Source organism: Plasmodium brasilianum, chromosome 12, assembly GCF_023973825.1.
Source record: "Plasmodium brasilianum strain Bolivian I chromosome 12, whole genome shotgun sequence".
Taxonomy (NCBI): Eukaryota; Apicomplexa; class Aconoidasida; order Haemosporida; family Plasmodiidae; genus Plasmodium; species Plasmodium brasilianum.
This window is the reverse complement of record NC_090125.1, coordinates 97,066-119,837: the sequence shown is the minus strand read 5'-3', so window position 1 is coordinate 119,837 and position 22,772 is coordinate 97,066. Positions and strand designations below refer to the sequence as shown.

General features: G+C 19.1%; 5 protein-coding genes across 5 annotated transcripts; 4 read left to right on the top strand and 1 right to left on the bottom strand.

Annotated features, from left to right (window-relative positions):
* Nucleotides 1-1,269: 1,269 nt before the first annotated feature.
* Nucleotides 1,270-2,078, top strand: MKS88_004026 (uncharacterized protein; the record flags this gene model as incomplete). Its single annotated transcript, XM_067217170.1, has 2 exons — nucleotides 1,270-1,356; nucleotides 1,482-2,078. 2 exons carry the CDS (start codon nucleotides 1,270-1,272, stop codon nucleotides 2,076-2,078), a joined length of 684 nt encoding a protein of 227 aa, XP_067071625.1.
* Nucleotides 2,079-5,645: 3,567 nt separating this feature from the next.
* MKS88_004025 (uncharacterized protein) lies at nucleotides 5,646-6,639 on the top strand (the record flags this gene model as incomplete). The annotated part of the gene is made up of 2 exons (XM_067217169.1): nucleotides 5,646-5,732; nucleotides 5,860-6,639. The coding sequence occupies 2 exons, from the start codon at nucleotides 5,646-5,648 to the stop codon at nucleotides 6,637-6,639; spliced, it is 867 nt and encodes a 288-aa protein (XP_067071624.1).
* A 3,288-nt stretch (nucleotides 6,640-9,927) lies between these two features.
* On the top strand, nucleotides 9,928-10,822 carry MKS88_004024 (uncharacterized protein; the record flags this gene model as incomplete). Its single annotated transcript, XM_067217167.1, has 2 exons — nucleotides 9,928-10,014; nucleotides 10,145-10,822. The coding sequence occupies 2 exons, from the start codon at nucleotides 9,928-9,930 to the stop codon at nucleotides 10,820-10,822; spliced, it is 765 nt and encodes a 254-aa protein (XP_067071623.1).
* A 2,535-nt stretch (nucleotides 10,823-13,357) lies between these two features.
* On the top strand, nucleotides 13,358-14,376 carry MKS88_004023 (uncharacterized protein; the record flags this gene model as incomplete). The annotated part of the gene is made up of 2 exons (XM_067217166.1): nucleotides 13,358-13,444; nucleotides 13,573-14,376. The coding sequence occupies 2 exons, from the start codon at nucleotides 13,358-13,360 to the stop codon at nucleotides 14,374-14,376; spliced, it is 891 nt and encodes a 296-aa protein (XP_067071622.1).
* A 6,723-nt stretch (nucleotides 14,377-21,099) lies between these two features.
* MKS88_004022 (uncharacterized protein) lies at nucleotides 21,100-22,289 on the bottom strand (the record flags this gene model as incomplete). The annotated part of the gene is made up of 3 exons (XM_067217165.1): nucleotides 21,100-21,273; nucleotides 21,397-22,119; nucleotides 22,263-22,289. 3 exons carry the CDS (start codon nucleotides 22,287-22,289, stop codon nucleotides 21,100-21,102), a joined length of 924 nt encoding a protein of 307 aa, XP_067071621.1.
* Between the last annotated feature and the right edge of the window lie 483 nt (nucleotides 22,290-22,772).

Genomic DNA, 22,772 nt, shown 5'->3' with positions numbered 1-22,772 from the left:
TAATTATTGTAGAAAGAGAATCATACCTTATTTTATAAACTAAAAAGACGTATAAATTTTCCATTATAAATTTATTTACAGATATATATTTATAAAAATAATACTAAATATGGCATTTGAATAATATTATATATAACGGGGAACGCTCTGTAGTACATGACGTATCTTAACATCTAATGACTCTCAAAATATATATATTACTATATGAATGTTTTAATGTATATATATATTTTTCTACGATAAATATATTCATTTAATTTACATTTATATACATATATATATTTTTTTAAATATACTCTCTTTATAGTATGTGTTTATAAAACAATAGAACAAATTATAAAATTGTTCGAATATGCTCTTCAGAATAATGAATGTATGATATCCTTTATATTTATTTCCCCTCTATTTTATTATTTACAGAAAAATATCGTACATAATATTTATTTGCAAATATATTTCAATCCAGTATACTAGATATTATTACTAATGCATTCAAAGAATATTAGCCAAAGCTATTTTTCATTTTTTTTTTTATTCATAAAAGTTTATTTATTTGAATAAAATAAGAAAAAAAAAGATTTTTCATAAATTTTTTTAATGTAATATATATAAGAATGAAATTCTTTTTAAAACATATCTAATGTATAATAGTATTAAAATTTTATGATACAGTAACAAAGAATTCATATGCATAATACCTTTTAAAATAAAACATTTTTCATAAATTAAGTAATATAATAAAAATCTAATTTCTAACAAATGTATTATAATTCAACGAAAATTTTATGTAATGTTAGTTACTATGATATAACATATAATGTAAAAGTTCTTTCTTTAAAAAACTATTTTTTTGTTTAATTTTATAATTAGATCATTTAATTATAAGAAACAAATTTAATAAAAGTCACTCTGAATTTATTAAAACTACATGTACGAAAAAATAATTGAAATTATAAATTAATGCCTCAATACATAATAGTGCATATACTATCTATATTTCGTACATTTTTTATTTTGATTAAACTCACTGTAATTATATATTGGGATATAGTTTTTTTTTTTTTTTTTTTTAATTGTTTAATAAAATATTATTTTATTTACACTTCAAGGAAATATTTTTATACATTTTGAATATTTTATAGATGACTTAAATTATATTATTTTTATTTAAAGTAGGTATTTATAAATAAAATTAGGATATGAATTTTATAATATATTTTAGTAATATTGTTTTGTTATTAAATATATTACGGTTTAATGAACTATAACATGGAACACAAAATTAAGTCACCGTTTATTTTTAAAATTGCTATTTTTATCGTTTTAACTTGGATATGTTATTTTTACAATGATTTGGTATTACAATATTCATTAAGGAATTTTGTATTTTTTATTTTTTCTGATACTTATTCTTATTAATACTATATTTTATAATAAAATTGTTTATTTTTATAAATAATAAATATTTTTTTTTTTTTTAGACTACATTTAATAAGTACATAGGGATATACACTCTTGACAGGAAATTATATATAAGATATTATAGAATACTAGGTAAATATGAAAAAAAAAAAGTTTCAAATATTGTAGGGATGAATGAACTAATATATAAATATGAAGAGAAGGAAGATAAACCTAAATATGGAAATAGAAAAAAAGACCAATCAAATAAGAGTTCATTATATAAGGAAGAATTCAATAAACAATTAAAGGGACATAAATATTTAGTATTTGAAGGGAAAAAATTGTCTCATTTTGAAAGAACATTATTCAAACATCTTGATTATGTAGAATTTATTAGAAAAAATCCAACAATTAGTGATAAGAGCTACAGAAAAATAATTTTCAAAGAATATGCACTACTAATATATTTGCCTTTTTTATTACTTTCGTGGTCATACATACTGTCTATAATAAAACATTCGGTAAATAATTCAGAAGTATCTGATTTTCATTTTATATTATTTTGCGTCCCAGTCGCTATATTATTTGCTATATTTATGTTAGGGTTTGCTTATACACTTGTAAAAATTAAAAAATATAAAAGATTTGTAAAGAAGCAAAGGGAAAAATTATAATATGAATTATAGTTTTTCTGTAGAGAGGCCAATAATAATAAGAAGAAAATCTAATATCCTTAGTGATATACCTAGTAAACATGTGAATAATTAACGAAATTTCATAAATACTATAGAGTATACCAGAAGTTATTGATAAACTGCATTTAAAAAATATGATCTTAGTTTTTTTACAGTTTGATTATTATAGTGTTTTTAAATATTTATTTTAAGATTTTGTTTTACGTCAATCATATATTAAGTGGTGGTATTTATATTTGTATATTTAAAATTATTCCAGTTAATATTGTATATATTTTTTTTCTATATTTAATATATAGTAACACAATTTATATAATTTTATTGAAGCGTGATAATTTGTATTAGAAGTAGGAAGTGTTTGTTTGGATATTTGATATTGCTTTAGTCTAAAATTATTTTTTGTTGTAGTAACACTAATAATGTATTATTAGTTTTAAATTAAAAGTAAATGTGTCTTTTTTTCTATTTAATGAAAAAAAAGAAAATATGTTATTACAATGACATATATACATGTATTTATGATTTATAATTAAGCATAATTTTTATTCTATAAAATAAGTTTTATAACAAACGAGAAACAAACATATTTATTATAAATATCTTTTAAATAAACGTTTGGTTCTTATTCAGGTTTTAAAAGGAAAAATATATATATAAATATATAATAAAACTGTATATTCACCAAGTATTGTTTACACATAATTCCATATTAAATTTGGAATTATAAATATTAGCAGTAAAATGAATACTTAAAAGCTTTTATTATCTTATATTCGTTTCTATCTTTTCCTTTAATTTTGTAAAATTACTTAGATATATATTGTATTGAATATTAAAAAAATATACATTATATTGTTTTAATGTGTTATGTCATGGAATTATTATAATAATAAATAATCTTTGATAAGTTATTCTTAGTTAACTTTTTGAAGTTACTTTATTTTTGATATTTAATAATAGCAAAGTTAGGAAATTTTTTTATATATATGTAAATATAAAAAATTTGCATACGAATAATGGAAAGGTATATATACCGTTCTACAGTCATGTAATTACGTGTAAATAAGAAATTATATATTTGTACTATTTTTTATGCATTCCTCTTATTATATTAATTAAATTATTAGCATTATTTTTAAAATGAGTAAATATAGTACACATTAATAATTATCAATACTTTTACATTTATATCATTTATTTTTTAAATAAAATAAAAATAAACAAAATTCTTCTTCTTTTGTGTATAATTTATGAATGCATATTTGATATTTAGAACAATGGTTTAGTTCATTTTTGAGAAATGTTGTAGACCCATTATCATTATTTTTATTCTTATTATTTATAATATGTAGTATATTATTAATATTGATTATTACTCTCAATTATCAATAAATGAAAGGATAGCTGATTTTGTTATTATAATTATGTAATTATTTAATTAATTTAAATTTATAATATTTACTTAAATATCTGTGATTAATAAAATGACAACAAAAAAGTTATGCATTTTAATTCTTAACAGAATGAAACATACATACTATCGAAGCAAAGTTATTTTGTTATTAATTTATTTTTAAAAATTACTTGTTTCTTTTTTTTTTTTCTTTTTCTTTTTATTTTAATTAATAAACTTTTAGAAGTGTAATAAGTGTATATTAATGAGTAAATTTTTTTCATTTATATTAGAAACATAATTTATTTACTATATAATATATTTATAAATATTTCAAGTCTGTATGTGCAGACAACAAGAAGGAATAGACATATTAGTATATGAATATCTCTCTTTTTATACTTTTATTTAATAAAAAATCTTAATTAATTCGTCTGCATTATATGAATAAAATTTATTATTCATTTTATGATCTTTGGTTACATTTATTAACATATGAATAAAGAGTTAATATCATAATTTCTCCTATATAATTATTTCAAAAAATATTTAATACAAAAATTTTTCTATAATTTTATTATATATTAGCCCTGTACTTTACCCCAAGGTGCTATATTAATTAGAATTTTTATGCATTATCAGAATTACCAAAAATATTTTATTACTAAATTTATTTTAACATTATTATTTTTTTTTTTTAATTTATTTTTCTATAGAATATATAAATTTTTTTTATTTTTATAAAAAAAATAAAAAAGGAAAATAGGTGAATTCTTAAAATTAAAAATTTTACTTTTAGTTATATTAAATAAAGTACATTTATTAAAATTATATAATAACTATAATGTTATGTTTGTAATAATTTGTTACTATTTTATAAAACTGTTAATTTAAATATTGATTTTTAAATTAAAAGAAATTTTTAGTATTTAATACAAGAATTTACTTTTTAAAATAATAGTGATTAATTTTTATATATATTCCAGATATATTTCTCTTGTTACCTTGTAATTAGTTCGATACATTTTTTGTATTTTGTTTTCCTGTTTGCGACATATCAGTGATTTTCTATCCAATATATGATTTTATGTTTTTTACATATAAATTTATTTATAAAAATGTATAAGTTTCCCAAATTACGTTTATTTATAGAAAATATAGAAAAAATATCAGTAGCTGTGTTACTATAATATATTTATATTCATATTCACGCCATATATATATATATATATATATAATTAAAAAAAAAAAACTTTAATTTGTTAATATTAAAAATTCTTCATTTTGAAGTAATATTATATAATATAATTAATTTAAAATTACAACAATGAATAATTTTATTACAAAAATAAAAGACAAGACTTTAATTATCTTTAAAAAATATAATATTTCATATATTAATTGTATTTATATATTTTATTTTTGTATATATTATAGATCATAAAAATTTTCATATCCTTATGTAGTAATTAATTGAAAAGTTATATATATTATAACACAAAAAGATATAAAAAATATTATTTTCAACTATTATTACTATTACTATAATTTTAAATAATTAATATTTCGTAAAAGTTATAAACTGTATTAAAAAATAAAATTTATGTAAAATAAGAATTATTAGTAGGTTACTTCATTGGAATCAGTATATATTCTCTTAATATAGAGAAAAACAAATTGCCTATATTTCCTACGTTGTATATTCTATATATTGTATATTCCATATATTGCTTACATTCTATATCCTACATAAAATAAATAAAACGTTTCATAAATCCTAATCGATCTTTAATGTTTTTATAAAAAGGAATGTATTATAAAATATATTTAATTACTCCACTATATTAAATTATTATATTATGTATTTAGAGTTGATATAAATGAAAACAAATTTCATTATTAAAATTAAGTTGGTCCTTTATAAAATATATTTACATAATGGATTTATAATATATTTTTTAATTTATTTTTCTAATATATATTATAAAATGTATTCTTGATATTTTTATTTTATTGTGTTTTTATCTGAACAGAATAATAAAGCAAAAAGAAAATTTAAAGAATATATATACTGTTCTTATTATTAGAAGTATATTGTGTCAAATAAATTTTTTTTTTTAACCAAATGTTTTACAGTTTTATAAATTAGTATCATGGAACAAAAAATAAAGTTTTTCTTAATTATTAATATAGCTATACTTTTAACTTTTACATGGATATTCAATTTTTACGATGATATGGTAAGAAAATATTATGAAAAGAAATTTGTGTTATTAATACTCTTCTCTTCTAATTTTATTAGCACTGTAATTTATCATGGGATTATTTGTTCTTCTAAATAACAAATATTACTATATTTGTTTTTAGAGTAAATTTAACAAATTTATAGATGAAATCCTCAAAGGGAATAGAAAATTAGACGAAAGAACTAATCGATTACTAGTAAAATATAAAAGGGATAATGAATCACATATTGTATGTTTAAAAGATATACAAAATAATATAGATGACAAAAAAAAAGATGTATCTAATAATGAAAAAGAAACCAAAACAAAAGTGAAGCAATCAAATGGAAGTTCATCAAGGATTGTGGCAAGCAATAAACGATATAAAAAAAATAATTCTTGTATATTTGAAACGAAAAAATATTCTCATTTAGAAAAAAAAATATTCAAGGAACTTGATTATATAGATTTTCTTAACAATAACAGGACAATTACTAATAAAATATATAAAAAAATAATACTTAAAAAATTCTCATTACGAGGCGCTTTACCTTTATTGTTGTTCTTCTTATTATTAATATCACTCATATTAGATAAATCGATGAATCGTGGTTTTGCAAAAGGATTTTTTGAGTTAGCGCATTTGTTTTATGGAGGAAAAGGATGGTACAATGCTTTACATCAACGGTTAAGTGTTTCCCCTTTATCTGGGTTCTTCGGGACTGCGGAAAAGATAACATATAAAGTGCTAATAGGGGGCACTAAGGCGACCAGACAAACATATCTTTATGTATTTAATTTTTTTGACTTTATAATATATACTCTACCTTTATTTATATTAGGTGTCATGCTTATATTAGGAGTTTTTTATTACCATAAGAAAGTTAAGAAATATAATAAAATTAAATTTAGAAAAAGGTAAAATATGTAATATGATATATATTTCTTTTGTAATGAAGTTTTTAGTATAATGTAACATTTGTATTTTCTCTAATTATGCACTTAATAATGATGTCCATGAATTTCTAAGCTTTAAAAGTGCACCTACTTATAAATATCCTTTTTTGTGCACAGTAGTCAAAAAATATTATCTTTGTATATTTTTTTGAATATGTATATTTTCATAATTTGTATGTGCAATATAATGTATCAATTCAGTTTAGTTATGTATTATTTTTTCATATACATATATATAAGTAGACTATTATAAAAAAACATAAGTTTATCCGTTAAAATATATATATATTAGGACAATTCATATAATTTTATTAAAATTGTGTGTTATTATATATTTGGTATATAAGAAATGATATATTTTTTTTCTTTTATTCCTACATAATTTTATTATTTGTTAGAGAGAAAAAAAACGGTGTGTTATTGTTTTAAATTTGAAAATACATGTGTCTTATTTTCTGTATAAGGAAATAAAGATAATATATTTTACTGCATTGATGAATCTAAATATGGCTCTTTAAAGCAGAATATAAAATTTATGTTTTTATATATGGAGTTTAATATAAAATGTAAAAATATATTAGTACAAAGGAAAGTATTATTCTAAAATGAATAAAATGAAGTATCTTATTTATATGTATGAATCATTACATAAGGAATTTCATTAATGTAATATATAATTAAAACAAAACGTTTAAAAAGCATAGGTATATAAAGCTATTATAATTTTAAAAATATATGTAAATAAAATAAATATTTAAGGAAATAAACATTTTGTGATGATAAATTGTAAATTATAATGAAAAAATTAAAAGGACACAGTATATTTTTCGCAGAACTTGTATAAATTTATGTTAACTTATATAAACTATGAATATATATATTATAAAATATATTGTATCGATTGAAAACATAAATATAAATAAAGAAACACACATAAATTGAAATAGTATTCTTAGAAATAGAAAATGATTAATACCATGATATTTTAGTAACTTGGATTAATTATTATGATATATATTAATATGTGAATATAATTATGTTTAATTTCTAAAGGAATAAATAAAGCATTGTAATATCTTTTTTATATATATGTTAAAGAATAAATAATTATTCAAATTTTTTGAACGAATTTTCTATTTTAAATGTAAATATGTTTTTAATACTTCTTAGAAAAATACACTGATTGAGCAAAAAAGAATCACACTATACTGCGTAACATTATACAAATTTATTAATGTTACAATTCGTTAATATATATAATATATTTGGGAGAAGGTAGAAACGAAAAAAATATTAGATAAACTGTTGAATATAATATCTATTGGGGGATTAATACTAATATATATAAAAATGGTTCATGTTGTAGATATTTAATAAGACTTAAATTGAATGTATTATAAAAATGTAAAACATTAATGCGTAATACTTTAATTTTGCAAATGGATGAACAATATGGGCAAATATATTTATGTAATTAATAAAAACAATCCATATATAAGTTAAAAAACAATGAAGATTTCGAAGAATGATGAATTAATTTTATAAATAAACATTTAGCATGATTTTATTATACTCATTTTTTTTATACATTATATATATATTACTTAAAATTCTTAAAATGAAGTGACACGTCTTTTATATAAAAATTTAGATTGTAAGTAAAATTATGAGACGAAAATATTACAGCAAAAAAAAAAGGGAAATTAAATAAAGGATTAATAAATATCACGATAACTCAATAAATAATTTTAAACAATAAAGGCAAAATATTATTATTTTTATTAAATTCCTTTTGAGTATTATACAGAACTTTAAATTTAAATGTTTTTTCTTTTTTATAATTTCTTAATTATTTCCACGGAAAAAAAATATTTTAGGTGAAAAATAAAATAGTTTAATATTAGATTATTTATATAATATTTTGGGGAAAAAATACATTTGTTATTATCAGATTCTCAGTTATAATATATAATTAAGAGAAACATTTGAACTCAACATATTTTTGGTCTTAAAAAAATTTATTGCAAAATAGTATTTAATGATGTGCGTTGTATAAAGTATACTTTTAAATTATGTTCCACACAATACGTATTAGTGGGAAAATAAATAAAAAATAATGTCTTCGTTTTAAAATTGTTAACAGAAAAATGACTATATCATATATTTATGTATATCATAACTTCATACTTTCTAATTCGTTATGTATATATTATACTCTTTAAATTATTCTTATTTGTAAATACATTTTATTTAAAAAATATAAAAATTCCTACAGTAGTATATAGTATTTATATGCTAACTTTACTTTTAATCTACATTTATTTTCTTATTTTCTCTTATATTAAAAGTTCTTCTTAATATATATATTAAATTAGTAAAAATAAAAAAAAATAAGTTTATATTTTTTAACGTTTCATTTAATAAAAAAAGATATAAATTAGATTTAGTTGAATGTAATAATTTCATATACTATAATGCATAAATGAAAAATATTTCTTTATTTAGCTTTAAATATAAGTGTCTTATTAGACTACATTGTGTAATATAATTTGGATTTTTTGAATACATTATATATTTCAAATGAAGCATATGTTTAAGTATGAAACACTTAAGTTTTTACTAATAATTCAAAGGAAAGTGTTATACGGTATAGTTGTATTTTTATTTATTACTACAATTATTACTATTACTATAATTTTATAATAAATAATGTAATCTAAGAAAAATACAAAAAATATTTAAAAAACGTAACGATAATAAAATTATAATTATTAATAAGATAACATTCATAAAATTATCAATTATTGTTTTAATTTGTAGATCAAAATTATATTTATATCTTCTCTATATTCTATATAAACTCAATATATCCATGTAACATGATATAACATATTTTTTTGTTATTTTATTATTGGAAGGATTAAAAAAAAATGCATAAATGATGCACTCCATTAAATAATTATATATTTTGAATAATTGTTAATCAATATATATTATTTCATTCTAATCAATCTTACCTTTTTTTTTTGAATAATAATAAGATAAAAGTATACTATATATTGTTAAGTTTATTTTTTTTTTTTTCGTTAATGTTGTAAAATGAACTATATTTATATACATTTCATTAAGTATTTACAAAGAAATAATAATGTTAAATTTTAAAAATAAAATTTTCATATTATAATTAGAAGTATATTATTTTTTTACTAGTTTTTTATTTGTTGAATATATTGGAAACTTAAATATATATATCATGGAACAGAATATTAAGTTACTTTTATTTATTAAAATTGCTGTGTTTATCCTTTTAAATTGGATATACATTTTTAACAGAAATATCGTATGATAACTTTATTTAAGGATACTTACATTATACACATTTTACATGTTATATTTTTATGAGTACTAATTTGTACAATGAATTATTTATTCTTTATAAAATAAAAATTTATGTTATTTATTATTTTTAGAACAAGTTTAACAAATCCTTTGATCAGACCTGCAATATTTGTGAAAAGTTAAATACAAGAAATTGTAGATTACTGGCAAAATATAATAAGGTTAAGGATTCAAATGTTGCAGGTTTAACAAAAGACTTATCATATAATGAAGGATACGCAAAAAAAAATATATATAATGATGAAAAAGGAGTAGAAAGAAACAATAAACAATATAATAGAAATTTGTTAAAGAAAGCACAATACTATACAGAAGTTATAGATTATAATATCGGAATGTTTGATGGAAAACATTTTCATTTTGAAAAAAAATGGATTAAAAAAAAGGATTACGATAATTTTCTTGAGAGAAAAAGAAGAATTTGTGATATAGCTTTAAAAAAAATAAAATTTAAAAATTACGGATATATAGTTGCTATGTTTTTAATTTTTATCATGTTTGTAATTGGAATATACAAAATACCAAGATTAGAGTCTCTGAATGCTGCATGGAAAGGCCTTGATAGTGGCAATATATTGAAAACTTTGTATGAAACCGTAGAAAAGTGGGAGCCAACAGTAAAGGTATCCATTTATTTAACATCATTTAGTGTAATTATACTTATATCGATTTTTTTGCTTGTAATAGGAATTTGTAAAATCTTAAGGAATAATGAAAAATATAACAAAATTAAGTTAATGACTGAGTAAAATAAAAAATATTGGATACATATGTTTTCATGACGAAATTATTAATGTGATGATACATCTTTGATATTTTTGGTGATATAATCTTTATAACAGTAACTCTTATTGTTATAATTTCATAAATATTAATGCGTATACTTGAAATCTTTGAAGTATCATAATGAAAATTTTAGCTTAATTTATTAGTGAATTAGAATATTTTAATTTTTTACAATATGATATTTAATGCATAAATTAGTCTTAATTAAATATATTTGATACATCATATTATTTGTGTATATGTATGAATTTTCATGAAAATTATACCTTTGTGCTATAAAATTTATAAATAATATCACAATATATATATTTTTATGGATTTCTTGTGATAATTTATTTTTTAACTAATAAGTGATGTTTCTATATTATGTCTTGTTCTCATTTAAACTTGTTACTTGTTCTGATTATTAAGAAAATGCCTTGTTATATTCAAGTTAGTTGTAAAAGTGATCGCTCTTGTATTTTATGAAAGCAATTGGATATATTTAGTTATAATGATATATATATATTTTTTTAATTTATGATACAAATTAACATTTATTTTGTATTATGAGTGTTATGTAAGTTATTTTATTGAAAATGACAATTGTAAAAACTTTTATAACAGATTCACAGTTTTTTTTGCATTGTATAAATTTGAATTAATAATTATATAATGAAAAAATAGGAATTTGGAATATGTATTATTCATAATTGTTCTGTAAATTTGGATTATAAATCATTGGAATTGAATATAAATTTAAAAACATTTATTATTTTATTATTATGCCTAAATATTTTATTAATTCTATAATGAAAAAATTAATTATATATATACTTAATTACAACTTAATACATAAATATAATACTTATTGTTTTATTTTTTACGTATTTTAAATATTATATTAATAGACCAAATTTAATAATATCTCAAAAGATAATATGTACAAACCTTTTTTTTCATCTACATGTAATAGTGAATTTCTAAAAATGTGATATATATTTTGCAAATATTTAAATAGGTATTAGAGAAAATTTAACCAAATATATATTTTATTCAATCGTTTCATCGTGTATTCGTATTTATTTATGTACTTTAAGATATATTTTGTTGTTATCTATAAATGTGTTAAGTAATATTTTCATCTTATTTTAGAATTATACAAAAATACATGAAGTTTATACTTACTATTTGTAATTCTTTTATATTTATGATGCTCATTTTTTTAAATAAAATAAATGAGAAAACATACAAATTTTTTTTTATATATTATTCTTAAATAAGGATTTAAATTTTAATTTGGTGTTCAAGTTATTCATTATATACTGCTTTGATATTTTGAAATAATCTTTGTTTTAGTAGTAGCTCTATGTAGAAAATTATTAATTGTCGTATTACTACGCTGTTAATGGATAAGAATTTACTTTATTTATAGTTTAACTACTATCATTGAATAACTGTTGATGTTATTCTATTTTTAAAAATATCTTAAAATTTTTTGGTAAATAAATTGATTAATAAAAAATATATATAATTAAATTATAATGAAATTCACAAAATATATATAAGAACCGATAATGCTATGACTACAATATATTTAATGCTAGAACTACAAAATTTTTCGTTTTATTAAATGAATATCATTTCTAAATTTATATCCTTAATTAAAGAAAAGAAATTATGTTAAGAATTTGAAAATATTTCATTTGAAAATAATTGAATTAAGTTTAATTATGAATAATAATTTTTAGATTTTATTATGAAGTAAAAAAAAACTGTAATTTATTTATCTTAAATATATATATTCTCTCAGATTTTGTTTTATTATAAAATATAGTCTTATTAAATATTTTATGGTCTTTTAAACAATGAAATTATAATTACCATAATACAAAATGCTTTACAGTACATAAATATTTTCAACTGTTATTATTATTAGATTATTACAATAATTAATTTTATATATCAATAATAAACCGTTTTACATAAGCATAATGTTTATTAAATTAGTGTTACTAATATAAAAACATGTTGAAATTAGTTACTATTCTCTGAATATAAAAGATAGTAGATTACATATATTATATACATTCTATATGGTATACCTTCTATATCCTATATATTGTGTATTCTATATAAAATCAGTATTTAAATATATCAGAAAATCCTATATTCTTTATTTTTAATAGGATTAATAGAGAAGTTATTTAATTTTTATATTAAACAATTTAATTATATATTTGGAATAATTATGAATTATTTCAAATTATTTTAATTTAATGGAAATTATTATTTTCAAAACAAAATTAAAATAAAAATTGTATGACATGTTTCTAAATTTATTGTTTTTTGTTTCTGTTGTATAATACATTATACTTATATATATTTTAATAAGTCTTTGCGAAAATTTATGAAAAAAAGGAATAAAAATAAATATAATGTGAATCATCATTAAAAATATATAATATTATTTTTAATTTTTCCCTTAATGTATTATTACAATATTAATAATCTATATAATGGAACAAAAAATTAAGTTCCCTTTTTTTATTAAGATATTTACATTTATTGTTCTAAGCTGGATATATCATTATTACAGCGATGTGGTATGATAATGTGATATATAAATATATTTATAATTTATATTTTTTGTGCTATATTATTATAAATATTCTTTCTCATTATGTAATTACATAATACTTTTAATAATAAAAATTTATTTTCTCTTTATTAGAGTTATCTTGGAGAATTGTTTTATAAGAAAAATTTTTATAAAAAATTAGAAAGAACAACTCAACGAACACTAGCAAAATATAATCAGGATAAAATTACATGTAATATAATGTTAAAAGAGGAGATACCAAATAATGAAAGACTCGAAGAAAAAGACATAGCTAATAATGAAAAAGGGGGAACTGGATGTATGAATCATTCTTATGTAAGTTTAACAAAGAATACTAAAGGTTATAAACAATCTAAAAAAAATAATTCTGGTATATTTGAAACCAAAAAATATTCCTGTTTCGAAAAAAAAATATTTAAAGATCTTGATTATATAGATTATCTTAAAAATAATAGAACAATTAGTAATAAGGTTTACAAAAAAATAATATGTAAAAAGTACGGTTCAGGAATTGCTATACCTATAGTATTGGTTTTGTTTTTATTAACAGTATTCATAGTAGATCTAGCATTGGGTTTGTTACCAGGAAGTAATGGGGGGTTGTGGTATGAATTAGGGTTGTGGGAACCTTTAGCAAATTTGGCAAAAAATAAAAGTGGATGGTTGTATACATTTTTAAATTCAGTGAGATCTAAGTTGCCAACAGGTTTTACTAATTGTGGGAAATGGGTTTCCACAGGAGCATCAGAAGGTGGTAGTCATACGTGTAGTGTGGCGTGTACGTTAAATAATTTATTTGGTTATGTAGTATATTTTATACCTTTTATTATATTAGGTCTCATATTTATAATAAAGGTTGTTTACTACCATAAAAAAGTTAAGAAATACCAAAAAATTAAATTAAGGAAAAAGTAAAATGATTAGTAAGTTATATGTTCTTTTCTCTAAAGAAGTCGACAATGTGCACAAATATCTGTAATATCGTTTGTTATATTCCTATTAAGAATATTCATAATTGCTTAAATTTTAGAATTTTACGTACAAGTACGTGGTCTTTTTGATAGAAATCAGGGAAAACATATGTTCTTAGTTTATTTGACAGTTCGAATATATTAACACTTTTGAATTTAAATTATGAAGTGTTATTTTAGCCAGACTATAATATATGACATCATATACAAAATTTTTTATTTTAATAGTTTTTAATGAAAAATATATCTAAGTGCATTAAAATAAATATATTATAGCAAATTCATATAATTTTATTCAAGTGTGATAATTTATACTTGGTATAAAAATTGTTCCTTTCTTTTTTTTTATATGATGTTTTGGTATAATATTCTTTTGTTATTTTTTTTATTCAAGAAAATTTATTATTAGTTTTAAGTTAACTATAAGTTTGTTATGTTTTGTATTTAATAAATGAGAGTGTATATAGATTGTTACATCGATAAATGTATTAATAACTTTTTTATTATTAAAAAAATTAATTAATAAAGAAACGATATAATAAGTTTTACAAGAAGTATATTATAAAATATAATTACTGTAAAAAACATTTTAATATAATTATAATTTTTGTGCATGATATGATTTTGATGTTATAAATATATAATAAGAAAAAATATATATTATATATTGATAATTAATAATTAAGAAATAATGGATTCTATATATTTACAATTAAATAAAGAGTTAAAAGAATTAACTATATTGTTATTTAAAACTTTTTGGAGATAATTAAAATTTGGTAAGCTGAATTATATATATATTATAATAAAATTTTATAAATAAACCATTTATTTTTTATATTATTCAAAGTTTAATTTAATGATTTAATTGTAAATACATATAGATATATATATCTATAAGTTTTTTATTTCTTTATTTAGAATACTAAAATTTTACATATGTATATATCTATAAAACCATATATGATGATAAGGGGTTATGAACAAATATTTTTTTTTCTATAATTATATAATAATATGTAGGTAATATTTAGACATATATTTCTTATTTTTCATGTCCTTATATATTTAAAATAAATAGTTTATATCGTTTCAAAATAATATAACAAAAATATTGTTTCTATTTTCAGTAATTCTTAATTGTAAGGCTCATTTCCTAAATAGAGTAAAAATAAATCTTTTTTTATTGTTAATTCATGAATACTCAGAATAGCTTTTGTTGAATAGATAAGTTTTAAAATGGTCTATTTATAAAAATACTCGATTTTTTGAAAAAAATTTTAGTTAAATATGTGTAATGTTCATAGTTCTGCTAGTATAATTCATAGTTAAATTTAACGTAAAATATTTTTTTATTATATTTTCAACAGAAAATGATAATATAATATTATTATGTGTTTCAGTTATTAAAGTTACATGCTCTTTAAAAATTATTGTTCTATAAATTAAATAACGTGTGCATTTTTTTTCTGTGTATAATTATATATAGGACATGGAGAAAATGATACTAGTTTATATGGACAAATGTACATAATGAAAATATTGTTATCAAAAATTTTAACAAAAAATAGTAAGATATTTTTTTTGTTGTTCATATTAATTATTACTATATTTTATTAAAACATATCTTTTCACGTATATAACATGTATATATGCATGTAAAATAATTATATTACGATAATATTTTTTTATTTTTTTTTTTGCATTTCCAAATACAATTCATATAAATATTATTCTGTAAAAAAATCAATTACATTTCATCTGGTATTCGTTGAATTATAGAATGTCTAAAGATTAAAGTTGTCTACTTATGTATTAATGTGAAATTAGGAAAGCTTTTTAATTATATAAAAGTTATTGAGATTTTTGATTTCATATGTGTTATATTATAACTATTGTGATATTAATATTTATATAATTATTAGTGAGGTAAAATATACAATTCAAAAGTTATATATTTTTCATTTTTCCTTTAAACTATTTATTTTTATAAAAATCTTTGTAGTATATATTATAACTATTCAAAATTTTTTATATAAATTATGAATAATTTAGAAAATAACGATCTCATAAATGTAGTTAAAATTTAGTTATTTAAAAAATATATATATGTTAAATAGATGTAAATATGATAATTTAAACGAAATGTAGGAGATCTAAATCGTTTAATTTTTTTAATAACTAATAATTATTATTCTATGATAAAATATATGTGTCTTAGAGAATATATACGAAGTCATTTTTGTAAAAAGTGTTTCATAGATTTTGTTTGAATTAGTGAATATATAATATTTTAAATAATATAATAATAATATTGTGTGTATAATACTTAATCTGGTGATATAATATTATTTTTGATTATTATTATTGTTATAACGTATGTATTATTTTCAAGTTATATACAAATTTAAAAAATGATTATTTTTATATCATAAGAATAAGGAAGTAGGTTAATAAATATATTTAGAGCACTTCATTGGATAATATACATTAATATGACATATAATTGTTATGAATTCATTTGAAGTATTTTTTAATTTATGTTATATTATAATACGTATTTTAAAAGATATTACTTCACTTTAAAAAAAGAAAAATAAAATACAATCAAGAAAATATCATAAAATATATTTATTATGACAAAAAAAAAAAAATTGAAATAATTAAAATTTTCTTGTTTTTAATTAGAAAAAATATATAATTTATAGAAATAAACATATAAATAGGCAAAAACTATGTGTATAGTTGATAAAGCATTATATGATTAGTTGATTCTTATCTGATAAACAATTTAATGCATATGTAATAATTTGTTTTATATGGTATTATGTGTTGATAGATATATGAAATATTGTAATATGGCTTTTAAATTAATTATTAATAAATTAAAATAATTTTTATTTATTCACTTAATAAAATAATTAACTACTATACAAAAATATAAAAAAAGAATATATTTCTTATAGTTGTTATAGTTTTATAATTATCAATTCTTTTTCTTATATATAACTCTAAATTAGAGAGGAGGTACTATATACGTTGGGAAATAAATATATCTTATCCTTATCAGTTTTATCAGTTATATAATAAAAATTTTCTACGAATATTGAATGTGTTTTTGTTTATTTTTTATATTTTCCTAGTTCTTTTTTGTGTTTTCTTTTATGTATTTCATTAATTCGTTAAGGGGATTGAATAACCATTTTTTTTTTTTGTGTTTGTATGTTTCCATTCTATATTTACACTTGTATATTTTTTTTAATTTTTTTCTTAACTTTTTATAAATATTTACGCGTATATGTGAGTAATTAATATACACTACTTATGAACATGTATTTCTAAGAAGTTTACTTTTATATTTCTTCCTTTTACTTATTTTATATATTTCTATCTTTTAACTTACCTTTATACTTTTCCCATTTATGCACCTTTTTTCCTTTCTTTTTTATTGAAGTTAATGTTCAAAAAATTATAATTAAAAAGAATAAAATTAAATTTTATATAAATTAACTTGCATATATATTTAAAAAAACATTAAATATTATAATTCCCATTTTTACACTAAAAAATCATAGAATCGTAAAAAGCGTGTTGAGCTGCTATAAGAATTGTTGTAATATATGTAAATATAATTCTGAGCATGAAGCAGTTTTATCTTTTTTTTATATTAGTCGTTGTACCATTAATCAGTAGACTGCATGAAAAAGTTTTAGTAAAGTATAAAAAGAGGAATGGAAAGAATTAAAATATTGCATGGAAAGAGTAGTAATATGCTTATAATGATTAGAGCAGTTCCTTTTTTTTGGCAACATATTTCTGCTTGAGTGACCTTAATCTATATAAAAGAAAGTTAATCTGAAAAAGAGTAAATGGAGAAGTAGGAAAACGATAGCTGAGATATCATACGAAAGCAAAACCATAACAAATGATATCAGGAAACATGAAAAAAGAAAAAATAATAACATATTGTATAATTAAGGATGTTAGAAAATATATGAGTGTAAAATACATTTTAAAATATTTTTTTTTTGTTTACTTTGTTTTCCATGATTAGCCAATTAAAAATTTGTTCTTTTAAAAAAAGGAAGGTGGATATAAATATAAATGTATAATGTAAAAGAAATATGAAAAAAAAAACATAAAAATAACAGGAGGGTTAACTGTTTACAACATTTTTTTATTTTATATTATGTGCACTTAGTTTTTTTTCGAAGGCCAAAAACTGAAAAAATAAATTTTTAATTATGTAGTCCGCTATGGTTTGGGATTATAAAAAATAAAATCGATTTTATTAGAATAATATATATGTGTCACATATAATGCTACATCATGTATAAATATGTGCACATATATATATGTATATATATGCATGCAGTAGATAATATTAGGTGTCCATTCATATGTTTCCATATATATACCTTCATAAATTTCATAAAATGCATATTTATTTTACTATATATGAAAATACTTTAAATTATTTGATAATATTTTTAATAATGCTTATGAAAGTTATTACCCCTAGAAAGAGAGAACATAATAAAATTAGAACAAATAAGCCAAATAAAATGCATTTCATATGGCGCGCTTTATTTTTTGCGCCTTACGATATCATTTCAGCAATTTCTTATTACAATTAAATTTTATGCATATATGTATAAATTTTTTTTTACGTTAGTGTCCCCATAAAAAGAATACTCTTGTAGATAAGCTAATGTGGGCGTAGATCACATAAAAACAATATATAACTTATAACATATTTATCTTCGGATTATCATTTCATGTAGTTAAATGCAAAACATTGCGGATACTTTTACATGAATGCTGGTGTATTTTCAAAAAATCGTATTATTCATGACCTAACGCTTATGTAAGCATATAGAAAGCACTCTGTTAATGTTTTCATGTTTAAATCTTATATATTTAATATATAAATGAAAGCAACCTTTGCAGCACTAAAATTATTTCTTTATAAAAATTAAATTAAGTATATATCAAATTTTTTGAACTAAGTAAATAATTTTTATAGATTAATTCTGGTTAAAATATATTAAGTCAATATTAAATAAATGAAGTTGTAAGATAACATTACTTTATTACTTTTATATTTTATTTTTGTTATGTGTCACAGTAAGCGGTTGACAATGTATGTAAATATATATTTTAATAAATAATTACTGTTAAAATAAAAACAATAATTAACAATTATAACAGACTAAATTTTGCTTTTATTTTAATTAGATTTATGAATCATGTTCTCCGAACTTTGTTTTTACTAAATCTATGCTTACTGTAAAGAAATGATAATTAAAAATAAAATTTGAAACCTCAATATCATTAAAATTATTTCATTTATCCTTTTTAAATGAATATTTCAGTGTTTGAATAATTTTCTATAATTTCAATATTACATGTATTTTTTTTTATTATTTTGAACGCAATATTAAGTATAGTGCAAAATATATTATATATTGTTAATAAATAAAATTCGTATTTACAGTAAAATTTAAAGACATATGTAACTATGTACAATACAAAAAATGAGTGCGTACATGAAGTTTACAATTAACGAATTACCATGGTGCCTAAAAATTTCTTGTAATGAGAAATTAAATCCTCCTTTTCTAAATTGTTATTTTTATATGAATGTATAGATAATAAATTGTGTAGAAAATATGGAAATGGATTCTATCTGGAAACTCAATAAAATAAGAATTACATTTCTATTTCTCAGAATCTATAAACATAAACATGTTACTTGCTATTATATTTATGGGAATATTTGTTGAATTTTTCTTTTTATATGGAGAAAATAAAAACGAAACATAGTCATTTAAATACTACTTGTTATTATTAAAATTTACTTTATCAAAAAATTTATAATGTAGTTACATTTATTTATATTATTTATCATATATCAATTTTCTTAATCATATGTATGTTATATATAGAATAAGGTATTAATGTAGTTAAAAAATAATAAGAATAATGCTAAAGCAGACCTTACTTATGAATTATAAAATAATGGTTAGGATTTTTCCCATTTGAATTCAATTAAAATTAGAATTCATCTACCATAGCGCCAATCATAAATACCCTGTCAACAATATCACATATAATATGTATCAATAGAAGAAAAAAACGTTAAAACTGTTACATAATGTGTAACATTTTTAGTAATATTAAATTGAAAGTGGACAAATAATAAAAATTTTGAATAAAGTTATAAAGAAAAAGTAGATATATACTTTATATTTTGATTAATGTTTTTATTCCAAGGTTTTACATTTTTTATTTATATAATATTATTATTGGTGTTGTTTCTAATGTTGTTTTTACTTCTGTAATACTAAAAAAATAAACGCTACCTCATATTGTTATATAATGATAGGCACTTTTGCTTTATCATCTTGTGTTATATGCTTAAGTTTTAAAATTATTTATATTTAATTCTAAGGGGAATCTCGTTTAAAGGGAATTTTCTACTACTAATTTTAAAAATAGCATTGTATTTATTTTATCTTTTTTTTTGAATAATTTTTATAGACATATATTCATTTCTTTATTTATTGTTTACATTTCTTTTTAATGAATTTGTACTTAAGAGTAACATATATATCACTAAGTATTTTATTTTTTATTGAAAATAATATAAACGGTTAATTTTGCATCAAGTGTATCCTTGAGGTTGATAGGATATATTATGAGAACTTCCTTCATAATTTCTATTTACTTCTTCATGAAGGTTTTGTAAGGATTCTCTTGATTCTTCTTGAAATTTGTTAAGTTCAATAATTTTTTTTTTTCGTAAACGATTATATGTCCAAGTTTTCAGTGGAGTAAACTACATCAAAATATATGTATATTTATTTAAAAATATAATTTATATATGCTTTTAATTTTTGTGGAAATAAATTATTCTATATGTGATAAATTATTATTAATTTTAAGTATAATTCTTATTAACCTTATATAAAAAAAATATAGTGAAAGACATTAGTAATACGATAGCTGTTGTTAAAATGGGAACAAATAAGTAATCTTTTTCTTTAGGTGGTAATATTTGTGCTGAAGTTTGTTCTAGTTGTGGTAACGTGTGTGGTAAACCATTGCATGGAGTTAATTTATTCATTTTATAATCATATGCTTTCTTGAATTTGATTAACTCCTCACAAAAAGGGTCATTGCAATTTTTTTGACATTCTTCGTAATGTTGAATATAAAGTTGGTAACATTTTTGAATATTATTGCAAATTCCACCATCAGAATCACTTTCTTGACCATTAAATTTTTTAAAGTCATCATAATAACTGTATAATTCTTTAAGTTTATCTAAAACATCTTGCTGAATAATTTTTATTTCGTCTCTGCATATATTTTCTGTTTTGGACGAAAATTCATTATATCCCTGAAACCATTCAGTTTTCTTATTATAATTATTATCTGAATTTATCCTATAATTTAAGTATTTACAACGTTTCAAGCTATCATGTTTATAGAGTTCCTTTATTTCAATTAAATATCTACCAACTTCTTGGCATGGTTCAGTAAAATTAGGATATTTTTGCCGCATAAGACCACATTTCCTTCCAGGATTTTCGCCACGGTTCCCGTTTCTCAAATTTTGAGTATCTACGATAACATCTTCAAATTCCTTTTTATATTTAAGAAATAATGTCACGGTATTTTCCTGAAAAGAAAAAAAGTGCGATTTTAATACGTAAGTGTGCAAAAATACAATTTCATGCAATATATTTCTGTATCATTTATAGAATGGAGGATTCTTTAATATAATAATACATATAATTATTATAACATAAAAATAGTTATTACATTTTCACCTGGAGCTCCGGATTCCATTATATATAAGTATATGTGACAAAATTGGAAATAATTAAATTGGTATCATGTTAATTTTAGTATAAGTAAAAATAAATATATAATATGTTTATATATGACGTATTTATTTTTTTCATACATAGAATTTTAAAACATAACTAAGTAAAAGTTTCTCTTTATATTTTGATAATATTAAAATAACTTAATATGCTTAGTACGCCATAAATTAAATCCTTTAATTGAAAACATAATAATATGAAAAACAGGATCACTTTATTGTAACTAAAAAATAATTATAGAGAAAAATATTCTTTACTATATTTTTATTAATATGAAGCTTATGTAATTCTAATGACATTTTATACAAAAAAATAAATTAATTTTAGTACATACTCATATGAATTTCTCATTATACTGTAATATATATTTAGGAATCTATTTGGGTCTTTAAAAATATTATAAATAGTTAAATATTAACTATTTTTAAGATATATAATTTTCTCT